Below are 13,384 nucleotides of genomic sequence, written 5' to 3'. Positions count from 1 at the left end.
GAGGAATATTCTGTTAATAGTTTGCTTTCCTATTTCTACCCAAGGGGAATGCAGTATGTGCAGCTTACCTCCTGCAGGCATTCATGGTGTCTTGGTGATTGAGTTCCCAACGCGTCAGATTTCTTCTTGTAGAGAGGAAAAAGGCCTTTTTAATCCTCTTGTTTCCTTGCACAGAGAAGGAAAATCTTCACTCAGTACCAGCAGAAGGAAGCTTTCTTCCAAGCCCACCAATTTGACCAATGCTAATCTGGGAGCGCTTGATATGTGCCAATCAAAGTTCTCAAATTACTGGTTTTCTAAAGCCGATTTTGACATAGTTCTTCAAGAAATTCCCCGGAACAGCTCACAAGGCAAGTAATGAGTAATCCCAACGACTGGCTTCTTTTAGCTGCTGGGATTCCTTCTTATAAACAGTAGCTTGCTGCTAAAGTGTTGCCAAATTCATAGCAACCCAAGTAATGCACAGATGGAGGGTGCTGGTGATGAATAATGCAGGATGAGCTGTAACTCAGAACTACTTTCTATTAGATCACAGGCTATTTTGGGGTAAAACTTAGTTGCTTTCTTCAACTGTACTTTGGTTTAACTTTCCTGGAGTGAAATTTCAAGCCATCACCACTTCAACATGCTCTAATATGCAAACATTTTTATGAAAAAGTAGGTGCCTTCTTTAATAATCTGTTGATTTTTATAACACGATCATATTCCGTAAGCAGTCAATAAGCAGTATATCAGCACAAAAGAAAACATTTGGATATTTAGGGTTAGTAACAAAGTCATATCCATCCTGTTCTTCCCTGACCACCTGGAGCCATTAATTAACACGATGCTGTGCCAATGTAGAAGTTCTCCCAGAAGCTGTGCATTGCCTCATTAGCTGGGTTAATAGTGGCTTTAGTATAATAAATCTAATGGTCCAGTAATTATTTGTAAGGCTCATGAAGCAACAAATTTAAGTTTGTAGTTTAGAAAAACAGGCCAAAGCCCTTCTTCCCCCCTCCCCCCAAAATGTGAACACCTTCTTTTATCATCTTTAAACTGTAAAAAAATTAAAATAACTTTATTTCTCATTTAACTCTTACTATAAGCTTGTTGTCACATACAATTGCTGTTAAGACAACTCTGAACTTGTAGTTCTGGTGTATTTCTAAAGGCTTTTGCCTTTCCTTCACAAAGTATTCATGTTTTTATAGAAATAAAATTAGTTGCTTTAATTTTAGTAAAAAAATTGGCAATTTCCAAATTGACTGACGTTTTTCACTCATATTCTCAGCTGTCTTAAAACTCTTTTCCATAAGTAACGTTTATAAAAGAGCTTTCTTAATTTCATCAACATGGTGACTGTTTAACGGAAACTGATGGAATCTCCATTTCCCTTAAGCGGACTTGAGACAAGTACCTCAGCGTGCCTTTCAACAGAGGCGCGGGTGCTGTTTACTTCTAACGGCCATTCCAGTAAAACCGGAAACTGGCAAGGAGGTAAACGTTCCCTTTGGAGACTTTCGGATACCGTGTTTAGGGACACCCACGCAAACGTGTTAAAGACCGGTCACGGTCAGTAGCTGAGGTGGAGCGGCCTGGCCCGGCCACCTCAGCGACACCGGCGGCCATTGGGCCAACTACAAGTCCCAGAATGCCCTGGGCGGGGAAAGGGACGTCCGTTATCTTTCGAACCTACCAATGGGAGCGCGCCGGGCGCGTCACGTAGGCGGGGGGCGATTTGAAACGTCCGGGCGGCATCCCTGCGCTGCTTCGTGCTCGGCGGCCCCGCGGCGGTGGGTACCGGCTCGGGCCTTCCCCTGAGACTCGGCTGTAGAGGGGCCGTTGCGGTCGGGAGGGGGGTCTAGCTGGCCTGAGGTGGGGTGGCGGGCGGCCCGGGCAGCTCCTCGCTAGGGATGTGCTTGGGGGGGGTCCCCTCGGCTCCGGTGGGCTCTGCTGGGCTGCCCTTTGAGCGACTGGACCGGGCAGGCCCATGCTCGGCGTTAATCCCTTGGGGCAGGCCGCGCCGCATGAGGTGCGCTGCCTGACGGGCTCCTGGCCAACCTCTCGGCGAAGCCTGAGCGGGTTCCCTTAAGGCAGGGGCGAGCAGAGCTTTGATCACCGGAAAATCGTATTTGATGGGTTTCTGTCCGCACTTGAAATGCTCCGTCTTGAGCACAACACACGTTGCTTCTGCGGAGGAGAGATGGGCTAAAAGCTTAGGTTTTTTTTTTTCTTTAGCGTGTGGGTTGGCAATGTTCTGCTGCCCATCGCAGCTGTACTCATATAAGGAGTTCAGTTGCTGAACACAGAGTTTGCATTAAGGAATTTCAGAAGTTCTAGATATCACTGCTGTATTTTGTATTTGAAGGCTCTTTTTACAGAGGTTGCAACGCTTTACATATGCATAGTCTCAGATAATTTGATCCAAGAGAGGATGGTGAGATGTGTGACATCCCATAAACCATGTTATGCTGTTCCTAAGCATAACATATAAGAGTCTTCAAAGGAAATGCTTACCTCTTTGCTAACTTGGCAGTATTGTAAAATTCTGTTGGCTTTTTTAACCTACTGCATAGCTAATTCTGTTTTTTGCAGACGCTATGGAGGAAGGAGAAGAAATGGCAGTACATTGCTCAGGTCAGGTAACTGAAGAAACACGGGATATTTGCATGAGCAATGGTAGGTGGAAAATATGTTGGGATGGTTTCTACCTTGTATATCCCTTATTAAAAGTTCAGACAGGTCAGAACAATAGACCTCCTGTTCCTGCTTCATAGTTCTGTGTACTTGTTGCCTTGCGTGGGCTGCTGTTGCCAGTCTCAGACTTACAAGCCTCCTTAAAAGCTTGTGGAGCACTGGTGCTAGAGCATGTGTAGTAGTGATGTGATGTTATCAACCTCTCTTCTATATGTTTGATCTGAGCTCCTCCCTTTTCCTTATCTGTCTGCTGCGGATTCAATTAATATTTAGTGTATATGTTAGCTAACAGGACTCACTGGCTCCTGTTACTGTCCAGTGGTGATCTGAAGTGGAGAAGAACGGACTGACAGGACAATTACACTCTCATGTAGCTCTGGATTATATATTCTGACTGTTCTTGATTGGAGGCTGCTCATACCCTTTCCCACAGTCAGATCCCAAGTTCCTGTTATGGATGATAAGGAATTAGCATTGAGATCTTTCATGATTTTTTGGCATCTATCACAATTATTATCACATTCACAGCTGTACCTTCAATTTCTTTGGCTAAAACATATCTCTTATTTTAATTATTTAAACTTGGTAGCTAAAAATTTCTCTGCTATCTGACATTAGCTTCACCAAATTGTTAAAGCACAATGCAGTTATTTTTATTGCAAATCCCCACTGTGACAAAATCGTTGTTGCTATAGTTTCAGACATTCCTCTTCTGATTGATGAAAAGTTTGATTTTGACCTTTCACTCTCTCCAGCAAGGTAAGTGAAGGGTCTACAGGTAAATATACTTTTAAAATGGACATATGTAAGGTGCTGGGCTGACTTACTTTTCTTGGTAGTGGAAATGAAGATGAAGTCTTTGCTGGACCTGTGGGACACAAAGAAAAATGTATTGCTGTCAATGTTGAAGCAAAACAAAATGCTGAAAAAAAGCGTGTGCTTGCTTCTGATGATAATCTCATGTGGAGCCCACTTACAGATCATAAATTTGTGGAAATTTTCAAAGAAGCTCACTTGTTAGCACTGCAAATACAGACAGAATGCAAGAATGAAGAGGCTAAAATAAGCCAATCAGAAGAACAGGAAAATAAGATTATAGAAAAATTTGTGGAGGACTCAAAGTCAAAATTGAAAATACTGAGAAACGAAAATACAGAGAAAAGTCCCCGGTCTGTTAAAAGGGAGACATACTGTGTGCAGGATCACCCAGCATGTCAGCTGCCACCTTGTTTTCAGAAGGAATCAGATAAACTTTTGTCAGATGACAAGATGCACGTTCTTCATACTTCTCCAAACAGAAACCCTGTTAAAATTCATTTATCTCCTACAAAAATGGCCTGTTCACCTCTGACACAAGAACAGAAAACTAAGGAAAGAAATACAAAGGCAACCGCCAAACTGCTAATGGCAAAACCTTCATCTCCTCCTGGAAAAAGCAATTTGTTGACTTTTGAAAAGGTAAAGGCAGCTTCTGGGAAACAATGTTGGGTTCTTTTTTTAAACATGGCTTTTGTGTGTTTTGGGAATGTTTAAACTGTCTACAAGCTCTTATTCATAAAAGCGATCTTCTGATGTTTCTCTACCTCATAAGATCCTTAGTCAGGAAACATTCTACACAAAAAAGAAAAGTCAGGGCAGACACGATGGCATAGTAGCCAACTAGTTTATTTATTATGACAATGTAGAACATCTGCAGCCAATTTTCTTTTCCAGTGTATTAGTTTTTGTGAATACCATCATTCCTAACTTCTGTTTAAACACTGTCTTTTTGCTGGTAAAATTACTGCACTGTTTTTAGTCAGTTAATGTGCAAAAATGGCTTTGTTTACTGTTAACCATTGTCAATGGGTGGGGAGGGATGATGACCCACAATTATTTTGATAGGCCAGGAAAATCTCTTAGCTCTAGTTCTGTCCACAACTTGTCTCAATCATGAAAAGCACTGATTAATGGTATTACATCTAGGATGTGGCTACGTGACCAATGGAAAATGTATTCTAGGACAGCAAGGAAACAGTTGTGTTAATGTGTGTACATAAATCCCAGTCTCTGGACAGAATATCTTCTGGATTTTATTGCTCTGCACCTTATGACTTAGGCTGCAGTATGTACTGCAAAAAGCCATAATCTATGAAAATAGGGCACCCTTTGATTTCTTTGTGATATAAGTCTAAGTCTCCTCTTGATTTTGGGTGCTATAAGAAAAGGCACAGTCTCAGCGATTTAACTAGCCAAATTGTATCCCATTGTCTAAATAGAGTTTGGATGATGCAGTCGACTATTGTAATGTCTCATCTTTTGGAAAGCTAGAATAAAACAGAAGAATATGAATTGGAGATGTCATAGTTATAAGGAACAGCTGTTACTGTATGTAAGTGAACATGGTTATATGAAACTTGTGCTGGTTAATTGTTGCAGAACTGTCCTTAGGTTGATGTCCAATGTCTGGATTCCAGTGTGTTCTAGTAATTAGCAAATACGGTCACTAGGGTAACTTTAAACTATGTTCATTTAAAGATTAAGGACTTGACTGGGTTCAAAGGCTTCCTCATTGACTGTTGTCTTGGTTTCTTAAAAGTCAATTTGTGTAAAAAAAAAAAAACAAAAACAAAAAAACAAACAAACAAAAAAAAACCCCAAACAACACCTTTACAATGATTTTTAGAAACACTTAACACTTTAAAAATCTTTCATTGAAATTTGCAGCCCAAACCAGGAAAACATACTAGTATTTCTACAAAAAGAGACTTGAGCAGCATGGGAACATCTGAAGATCTAATTTCTGTGAAATCTAGTGCTGCCTCAGGTGTCTTTGAGCCATCGTTCAGTGGCAGTTCCTCAGCACAAGACAAAAAAGTCCTTCCTCCACCAAGCAAGGTAATGGCAAGCATGTGATGTTCTGATAAAAAGAAAAAACTGAGTATAGTTTACTTTCTAATTTAAAGCTATATTGCGTATAATGGTTTTAAGGAAAAGTAGTCTCTCCTGTAATTGCTGTTCTTGAATGTGTGTTTTAAGTCTATAACACAATGAACATATAAATGTGTTTGATTAACAAGCATTTTCTTTGTTTTTAAAGCAATAGCTGCAGGTAAGTGATCAGCAATTTTCTGTAAGAAGCAAATTTTTTGATGTGTGTAGTTAACTATACCATATGAAAAGATTGCCATAACTTGTTGAAGGTTGCCTAGGACCATGTCCAGATGGCTTTTGAATATTGCCAACGATGGAGACTCAACAACCTCTCTAGGCAACCCGTGCCAGTGTTTGGTGACTCTCCCAGGAAAAAAAAAAGTGTTTCCTGATGTTCAGAGGTAGAACTTCCCTGTGTTTTCAGTCTGTGCCCATTGTCTCTGGCCCTGCCACTGGGCACCACTGAACACAGTTCTTTCAGATATTTGTATATATTGATGAGATCTGACTTGAGCCTTCTCTTCTCTAGGCTGAACAGTCCCAGCTCTCTAAAGCTTTCCTGAGATGGGAGGTGCTCTGGTACCTTAATCATCTTAGTGGCCCTCTGCTGGACTCTTTCCAGTAGCTCCAAATTGCTTTCATACAGTGGAGTCTGGAACTGGATAAAGATCTTGAGGTGTGGCCTCTCTAGTGGTGAGCAGAGGGGGATGATCACCATCCTCGACCTGCTGGTAACACTCCTCCTAACGCAGCCCAGGGTGCCATTGTCATCCGTTGCTGCAAGGCCATATTGCTGGCTCAGGTTGAACTTGTCCACCAGCACTCCCAAGGGCCTTCCCTGCAAAGCTGCTTTCCAGCTGCTTAGTGTCCAGCATATACTGGTGCCTGGGGTTACTCCTTTTATTCTTGAATCCCTTTAAGTCCATACTCAAGTTTGTGGCAGGAATAAAACTAACAGTCCACTTCCTTGATCTGATGTTCCACTTCTGTATAATAACCCAGATATAATGAACTGTTTCTGAGAAAAATTCACTTTTTAAATTGTAATCTAAGGGAGGAGCTTCTGTAAAATTGACAAATGAAAAGCTATAAAACAAAGAAAAAGCATAGCAAAATAATGTGGGGTTTGTCTTTGAATAAACTATATTCTCTGATTCAGCCTGGCTTAAAGAAGATAACACATCTGAAACTTCCTGGTGTTGCCAGTGGTCTCACAAGAAAGACTATTTCATCTTCCTTCTCATCAGTTTCCACCGTGAACTCAAGTCTGAATTCAAGTTTACCCACTTCTCCCATAGGAAAAAATGGTAACTACTGTTACTACAGATTTGTGCCACAAATCAATTTTGAAGTAGCTAAGCATGTCTTGGACTGTGGGTTTGGATATGTTTTAATGGTGTCCACTACATACAAGCAGTAAGAAATATTTTGAATGGGGAATGAAACTTTGTAGGCTACCCCAATAAATTCCTGTGGACTAAAGATAAACCTTAAACTTCTGTCATTTGTAAAAACTAGATTCATGTAAGCCTGGCGCTTACATGTGAGGGTCTGGCACTGCTAGAAAGTAAGTAATGCCTTAGGAAACCTGTTCTTTTTGTATGTGATCTTCTGTATTATAGCTAAGTATGTGAACTTCTGAATGCTGTCAGCTTGTCAATCATGTTTTTGTTGTTTGTTTGGTTTTTTTTTTTTTTAATTGAACAAGCCAACCAACACCAAAACAACTGGAATATGGAAGGAAGGCCTAGTCCTGAGTTTCTGTAAGCCTAACGAAAGGATGAGCTTTAATCAAGCAGATAAATCTGAATACAACCAAGAGGCTTATAGTATAGTGAGGACATCAATTTGAGCACTTCAGTAAGCCTCAAAGTATCAGGAAAATAGTCTCCTAAAAAATACTGATAGATGTAAGCACCACAGTTCTTTTAGATCTATCAAGATGCCAAGCTACTGCAAACTTTTATTTTGTACTTTGCTTCTGGATGGATAATAATATATCAGTAAAAGTTAAAGCTTAACAAGAATTATTTTATATGATAGAAGTGTATACTTTCATCCTATTGATGAAAGTAACCTACATACTAAAAGTAAGAACCATACAGGAAACTGAGAAAAGCACTTGTGGGGTGGTTCAGCCCATGGTGTTAATGAGTGTAACTTGAACTATTACCTTGAATGCCTGCTTAAGGGAACAGAGCTGACTATGCTGGGAGAAAATGTTGAAAATGTAACTTTAATCTGCAAGCTGTTTGGGCGTTCCTTGAAGTAATTCAGGTGTTTTGGTGAGGAGACTTTCTAAAACAGACAAAACTGCTGGAGAGTTCAGGGAGTAAGTTTTCAGTAGTTGTATGTGTTCTCCCTGAACTTGAGTTGTTTGAACATAAATTTAAATGCTGTAAATTGCTGTTTTTATTTCCTGTGTAATTATTCTGCTTATCAAAAATGTAGCAATAAGTGATGATTTAGAAGTATGACTTAACTTTCTATTTCAGGAAAAACAAGCATGTCTTCGAAAGCTAGTGTGAATGACTCCAAGCTTTCATCTAGGACAAACAGGCTGGCCCTTGCCAGACCTACCAGAGTGTCATCTCTGCAGGCTGCCAATACTGAGAAATCCAGGAAGCAACCGAGATCAGCTAGTAGTCCCAAAATATCTAGTGTTGTAAGCTTGGATAAACCTTCAGCTTCTGCAACATCATCTGAGGCTGTAGGCAGTGGAATTCAGAGGGTGAGCTCTGTTCCCAATCTGCAGAAACTATGTCAGCAGAACAAAGGTGGAAGTGTCACAAAAGAAAGCCTGTGTCCAAAGCCCAGGGATAGAGTTTTGTCTGTTCCTACTGGTCAAACTCAGGTTCCAGTGAAGACTGGAGGTAAGCACGTACTTAACATGACCTGTCTTCTAGCTTGGCTACTAAAAGCAAATGTTACCTTGAATGCTTTTTATTTGTTTCATTACACTTCTATCCAACCTCTTGGAAAGAATTAGTATTTTAACTGAAAGATATCTGTTTTATAAAAAAAAAAAAGGCAAAACCAAACGTGTATAGCAATTAACAAAACTTTTCTCTTTAGATACACCGTCAAACAAATCAGCACCAAAAGCAATACCGTCTCTTGGATTGACATTTTGTGGCACACTTGGAAGGTAGGGTTTAACAAAAATTGAATGTACTGAGGCATACTAGTTAAAATGCAACATGTTTGGGTGTTGCACCAGTCTTTAAAAGTTTTAACTTCTTTTTGTGGTCTCTTCAGACCAGGTTAGCTGTGTTAATGCCTATTGGAACTGACTTAAAGAAAAATCAAATCAAAACCCAAAACTAGATTATGTCCCCCACTTTCTTCAGAAGATGGTTTTCTTTGAAGTGCTAAATAGACTAGAGTCACTCATAAAAGAATACTTACAAAGTAAATCCCTTATTATACTGTAATTATCAACTTTATGATGATTACTGTTCCTTTACTGACCAAAGGGAAACTGATTCCTATCGTTTGGTAGAATAGTCTGAATAAAACTGTTTCTAGAAGCTTTTGGCTAATGCCTGTTCCTTTTCTAGTGCTATGGCAGTCAGCACTCCTGTGAAAGCCTCAGAAGATGGGATCTTTCAGAATTCTTGTTTTCCTGAAAGGTCTGTTTTCATGACTCCTGCCACTCTGAAACGGTCTGGCTTACCTACACCTGTTCGTCGTATCTCAGGATTTCCAGCAGTGACTCCTAAAACTGCACCAAGAACGGCATGTTCTCCACATTCTGCATCTCTTCGCCAAAGTTTCAGTTTTTCTACCAAAAAGACTCTTAGAGCGGGGTAAGACAGAAATCTCCATATATGAAATAAATATTGTAGGGGAACTACCCCTAAATTTAGTTTTAGGTTTCAATGACTTCTGCTAAATGTTAGAATAAAGCATTTGAGCATAAATGCTATCTAGGCCTAATAAAGTTTTACATCTTGTGACTAGCAAAATACTGTAAGTCTTACTGAGATGAGTCAATATCTAACATTTAGAGAATTATAATCTCTAATAAGTTATTTGTATTTCTTGAGCCAGCAGATGAGTTAAGGCTTGTATCTGATGCTCTAAGTGAAAACAGATATGGTGTTGGTGTTATTTTGCTATTGCCCTCTGATGAAGAGAAGTAGCTGGTTAAAATACATATTACTCTTTTTATGCTGTTGCCAACTATTCTGTAAAATTACACTTTGTTTTAGCATCAGTCAAAAAGCCAAGGATTTAGTTGGTTGAACTTGAGTCTCTGAGCAGGTTTACTTATGTTTCATCTGAAATAATTGCTTGCAGAATGGGTGAATCCTACACTGTTGTTAATTATGTTTGTTTTCTGTGAAAAATAATGTCGCAGCTTTTGTATTATCAGCTCAGTATCTTCTCACAAGTGCTATATATATGTATGCAGGCCTGCTTCATGGTTGGTGGAGAATGGACCCTATTAAAGCAGGAATGATTCATGGCTAGAAAACTAGAAAACTCTTCTTATGTCATGTTACGTAGGCTAAATGTCCAAAATAGTCGTTTCTCTCAAGGAAACAATTACTCTCTATACAAAGACTTTATCATACTATCATACTAAACCCTGATCCTCCAGCTTGTGTCGGTACTTCCTCTCAGCAGGGACTGAAGTGTGTTGCTCAATGATATGCAATATCAGTACTTGTTTACTAGTTGTTTCTTCAAAATTTAAAAAAATAAAATCCCATAGGTTGAAGCTGCATGTTTATGTCAATTTAAGATTAAATTTTTCATCAGTTTGAAGTAACTAGTTTGGGTTTTATTGCATGGGTAGGCTATAAATTTATTGCAGCATGAGAGATCCTGTATTTTGCAGGTAACTAGCATACTTTTGGATGAAAAAATGGGAAGCCTTTTGGCCACTAAAACTTGGGGTAAAAAAGGAGAAAATGAGGTTAGGGCACTAGCTTGCTGTCTTTAGTAGTTCATGCTGATTAAAGAACTCAATTATTGCCAATGTTCTTTTCTCTAGTTCTAAACAGACAAAAGAGAGTAAGACAGAGACATCATCAGAAGATGATGTATTTCCTCCACCTGTGCTACCTCTTGCACTTAACTTCTCACCAGAAAAAAATGCTACAGAAGTAGAGAGAGAGAACAAAATAAAAGAGGCTGAAGTACAAAATCAGCTGGCTGAAGAGAAACAGACTGAGGTAAGAAATGACAATATGTTTTTCTATGGAGTTCATAGTTATGAAGTAAACTACTTGAAAGTAAATCATTTCAAGATGAGGGATAAGTAGAAGAACCACTTCAGTACACATTTAAAATGGATTAACTCTTAAGTGTGTGCACCCTCTAGTGCCTATTTTTAGCACTGACTATCTGTTCAGTGTTCCAACTAAGCTTAATGGTCAAATACTTGCAGATTTCATAGTAAATTTCCACTTCTGGGTAAATGCTGTGAAATCCTTGTAGATTTGATTACAAAAGCAGTGTCACAGGGCATTTCCTATTGCAGCCATAAAGTCCTTTTGAAAAAAGTGAAAAATAAAAAAGGCGGTGCTGTAGCTAAATTCAGTCACCTCACAGCAGTGCAAATCTGCATAGAATGAGTGAGGATTAAACCCCAAAGCCCATGTTGCAGTAAACTTAGTTAAGTGTCAGGTACTTAGTCCAGGGAAGGCTTTTTCCCTCTCTCCCAAGAATCTACTGGCTTTATGTTGGAAGCTGGCACTCCGCAGGCATTAAGGAGAAAGGACTGAACTGGTAGTTCTGAAATATTAACCAGTCAAAGTGGCTATTGATTTACAAATATTCAGATGCAGAATAATCTGTAGGTTAATTACTTGATGCTATTGCATCAGTATTTTCCTTGTTAGCTTACTTGATGACATAAAGTGTCAATTTTATGTGACACAATAAAGTGTCAGAGAATTGCTAGCACATGTATAGAACTCCGATTTCAAGAGAAATTGTTTTATGCCCCAAGGATCTCTTTTTTGCTTTGTCTCAGTGCATTTTGCCTATTTGTGATGCTAGCCATTGGCAGAGCAAAAGCTGAGGTTTTTACACTGTGTGCAAACAATCCTGCATGCAAAGTAACTAACCTGTAAATTAAGCCTGTCCTGTGATTATTACAGCTGTACAAGCTAAACTGACTGCCTAAATGTTTATGAAGGAAGCATGGAGAGCAGAGGGGAAAACCTGAACTATGCATACTTTGTTTTTTTTTAAAGGCCATACTAGTAGATATTGGAATAGACAAATCTCTCCCATGCGCTTTGGAATGTGACAGTAGACCTCTGATTGACCTTTCCAATACTCCTGAAGTGAATAAGATTACTCCTCTAAAGCCTACAGTCACAGGGCACGTAAAGGTAAGTTTTACTCAAGTCTTCTGATTGCAAACATGCTAGCAGAAAAATGTCAACTGGCTGCACATACTTGTCTCCAGAGCAGCTCCACAATACTGTAGTAATTATTTAATATTAGTTCTGTATGTTCAATATGATACTACATGCTTAGGTGCTCTTAAGTAAAGAGGCCATAATTTTCAAAATCAAACAATGTGCTCTAAACTAGAGCTCAGTGAGCAACCTGCAAGTAAGAAAAGGAGAAGGACGGAAAAAAAACTTAATGCTTAAAGCAGTTGTTCAAGAATGAAACTGTTCTGAAGTGGAAGTGAATGCTGTCTTCAGTAGGCCAGGCATACTCACTCTTTTTTTTTTTTTTTATTGCAAATTTTTAGTTCTTGGCAGCAGCAGCTCATTTTCAGCAAAAAAGCAAGGCTGTCTCTCCTGTTAGCTCCTCTTCTAATCACCTCCTTAGTTGAAAGATGTGCATTGGCATCTACTTTAAATTTGACAAGCATTTCTGGGCAAGTGGTTTTTGTACATTAGTGGCTTGAAGGTAGGTGCCTTTACACATTGGCAGATGAATGGTGGTAACTATGAGGATGTAGCCTTTGACACGAGATGTAGTTGGGATCAATTTAATATCAGGTCCTTCACAGTATCTCAAAAGAGGATTACAGAAGTCTGAGTTCTGTGGGCATGTTCAGGGAAGTTCAGAAGTGCTCTGCCTTGCCTTGATGACAGTGTCACTTGAATATGCACAGTAGTGAAACTTAGAAAGTCTTTTAGGCTTTTAAGGTGAGTGTGGGCAATAACCACTTTGTGAGAAGCTTGTGATTGTCTAAGACTGAGCTAGATGTCTAAAAACCTGAAACTAAAAACTTGAGTGTGGTGCCCGCATCTCTCTGCTGAATACTAATAGGAATCCTAAACAAACAAACAAAAAAAAAAATACTTGAAGACTAAATGTTAGAGACTATTGCTGCTAGTAGTTATGTACAACAGCTGACTACTATTGTTTTTCTTTCAGCTAATTGATTTGAGTCTGCCTCTTATCATTCTGAGTCCTGACGTAAGCAAAGAAAATCTGGATTCCCCTCTACTCAAGTTCTGAACTTAAGTTGAATTGAAGGATTCCTGGTATCTGTGTTCTCTCTAAAGTGTTTAGGTGTTACTCTTCACTCCTACAGGTTTTTTTTTTGAAGATGGCTATAGATTATCTGAACTGCATTAACACAATAGAATTGTAACAGTCTCGATATAGTCAAATGGATTTGGTTATGTTTAATTAATGGTTCTGCTCATGAATGTGCTACAATGGATGTATTTAAACTGTGTTGCTCTAAGGCAAAAAGGGGTAGTCTTTTTATTGAAACCCTTGTCTCTTTATTTCCTACAAATTGCCCTTTGATTCCTTATTTCCTATGTGCAATGAAGAGTTAACTTTAAATAAAGCTTGTTTACCG

General features: G+C 39.2%; 1 protein-coding gene across 1 annotated transcript; it reads left to right on the top strand.

Annotated features, from left to right (window-relative positions):
• The first annotated feature begins 1,712 nt into the window (after positions 1-1,712).
• On the top strand, positions 1,713-13,384 carry GTSE1 (G2 and S-phase expressed 1). Its single transcript, XM_074168906.1, has 12 exons — positions 1,713-1,775; positions 2,578-2,661; positions 3,375-3,438; positions 3,519-4,137; positions 5,386-5,556; positions 6,752-6,899; positions 8,088-8,465; positions 8,668-8,740; positions 9,153-9,401; positions 10,595-10,775; positions 11,802-11,942; positions 12,949-13,384. The coding sequence occupies exons 2-12, from the start codon at positions 2,583-2,585 to the stop codon at positions 13,030-13,032; spliced, it is 2,187 nt and encodes a 728-aa protein (XP_074025007.1). The 5' UTR covers positions 1,713-1,775; positions 2,578-2,582; the 3' UTR covers positions 13,033-13,384.

This window comes from Numenius arquata, chromosome 2 (assembly GCF_964106895.1).
Source record: "Numenius arquata chromosome 2, bNumArq3.hap1.1, whole genome shotgun sequence".
Lineage (NCBI taxonomy): Eukaryota > Metazoa > Chordata > Aves > Charadriiformes > Scolopacidae > Numenius > Numenius arquata.
This window is presented reverse-complemented; position numbering and strand designations above follow the sequence as displayed.

Bases quoted from the DNA above. Each gene is read 5' to 3' on its own strand.
- GTSE1 (XM_074168906.1), top strand. From the start codon at position 2,583: ATGGAGGAAGGAGAAGAAATGGCAGTACATTGCTCAGGTCAGGTAACT. The intron at 4,138-5,385 runs GTAAAGGCAGCT...TGAAATTTGCAG, and splicing joins ATTTGTTGACTTTTGAAAAG to CCCAAACCAGGAAAACATAC. The intron at 9,402-10,594 runs GTAAGACAGAAA...TCTTTTCTCTAG, and splicing joins AAAAAGACTCTTAGAGCGGG to TTCTAAACAGACAAAAGAGA.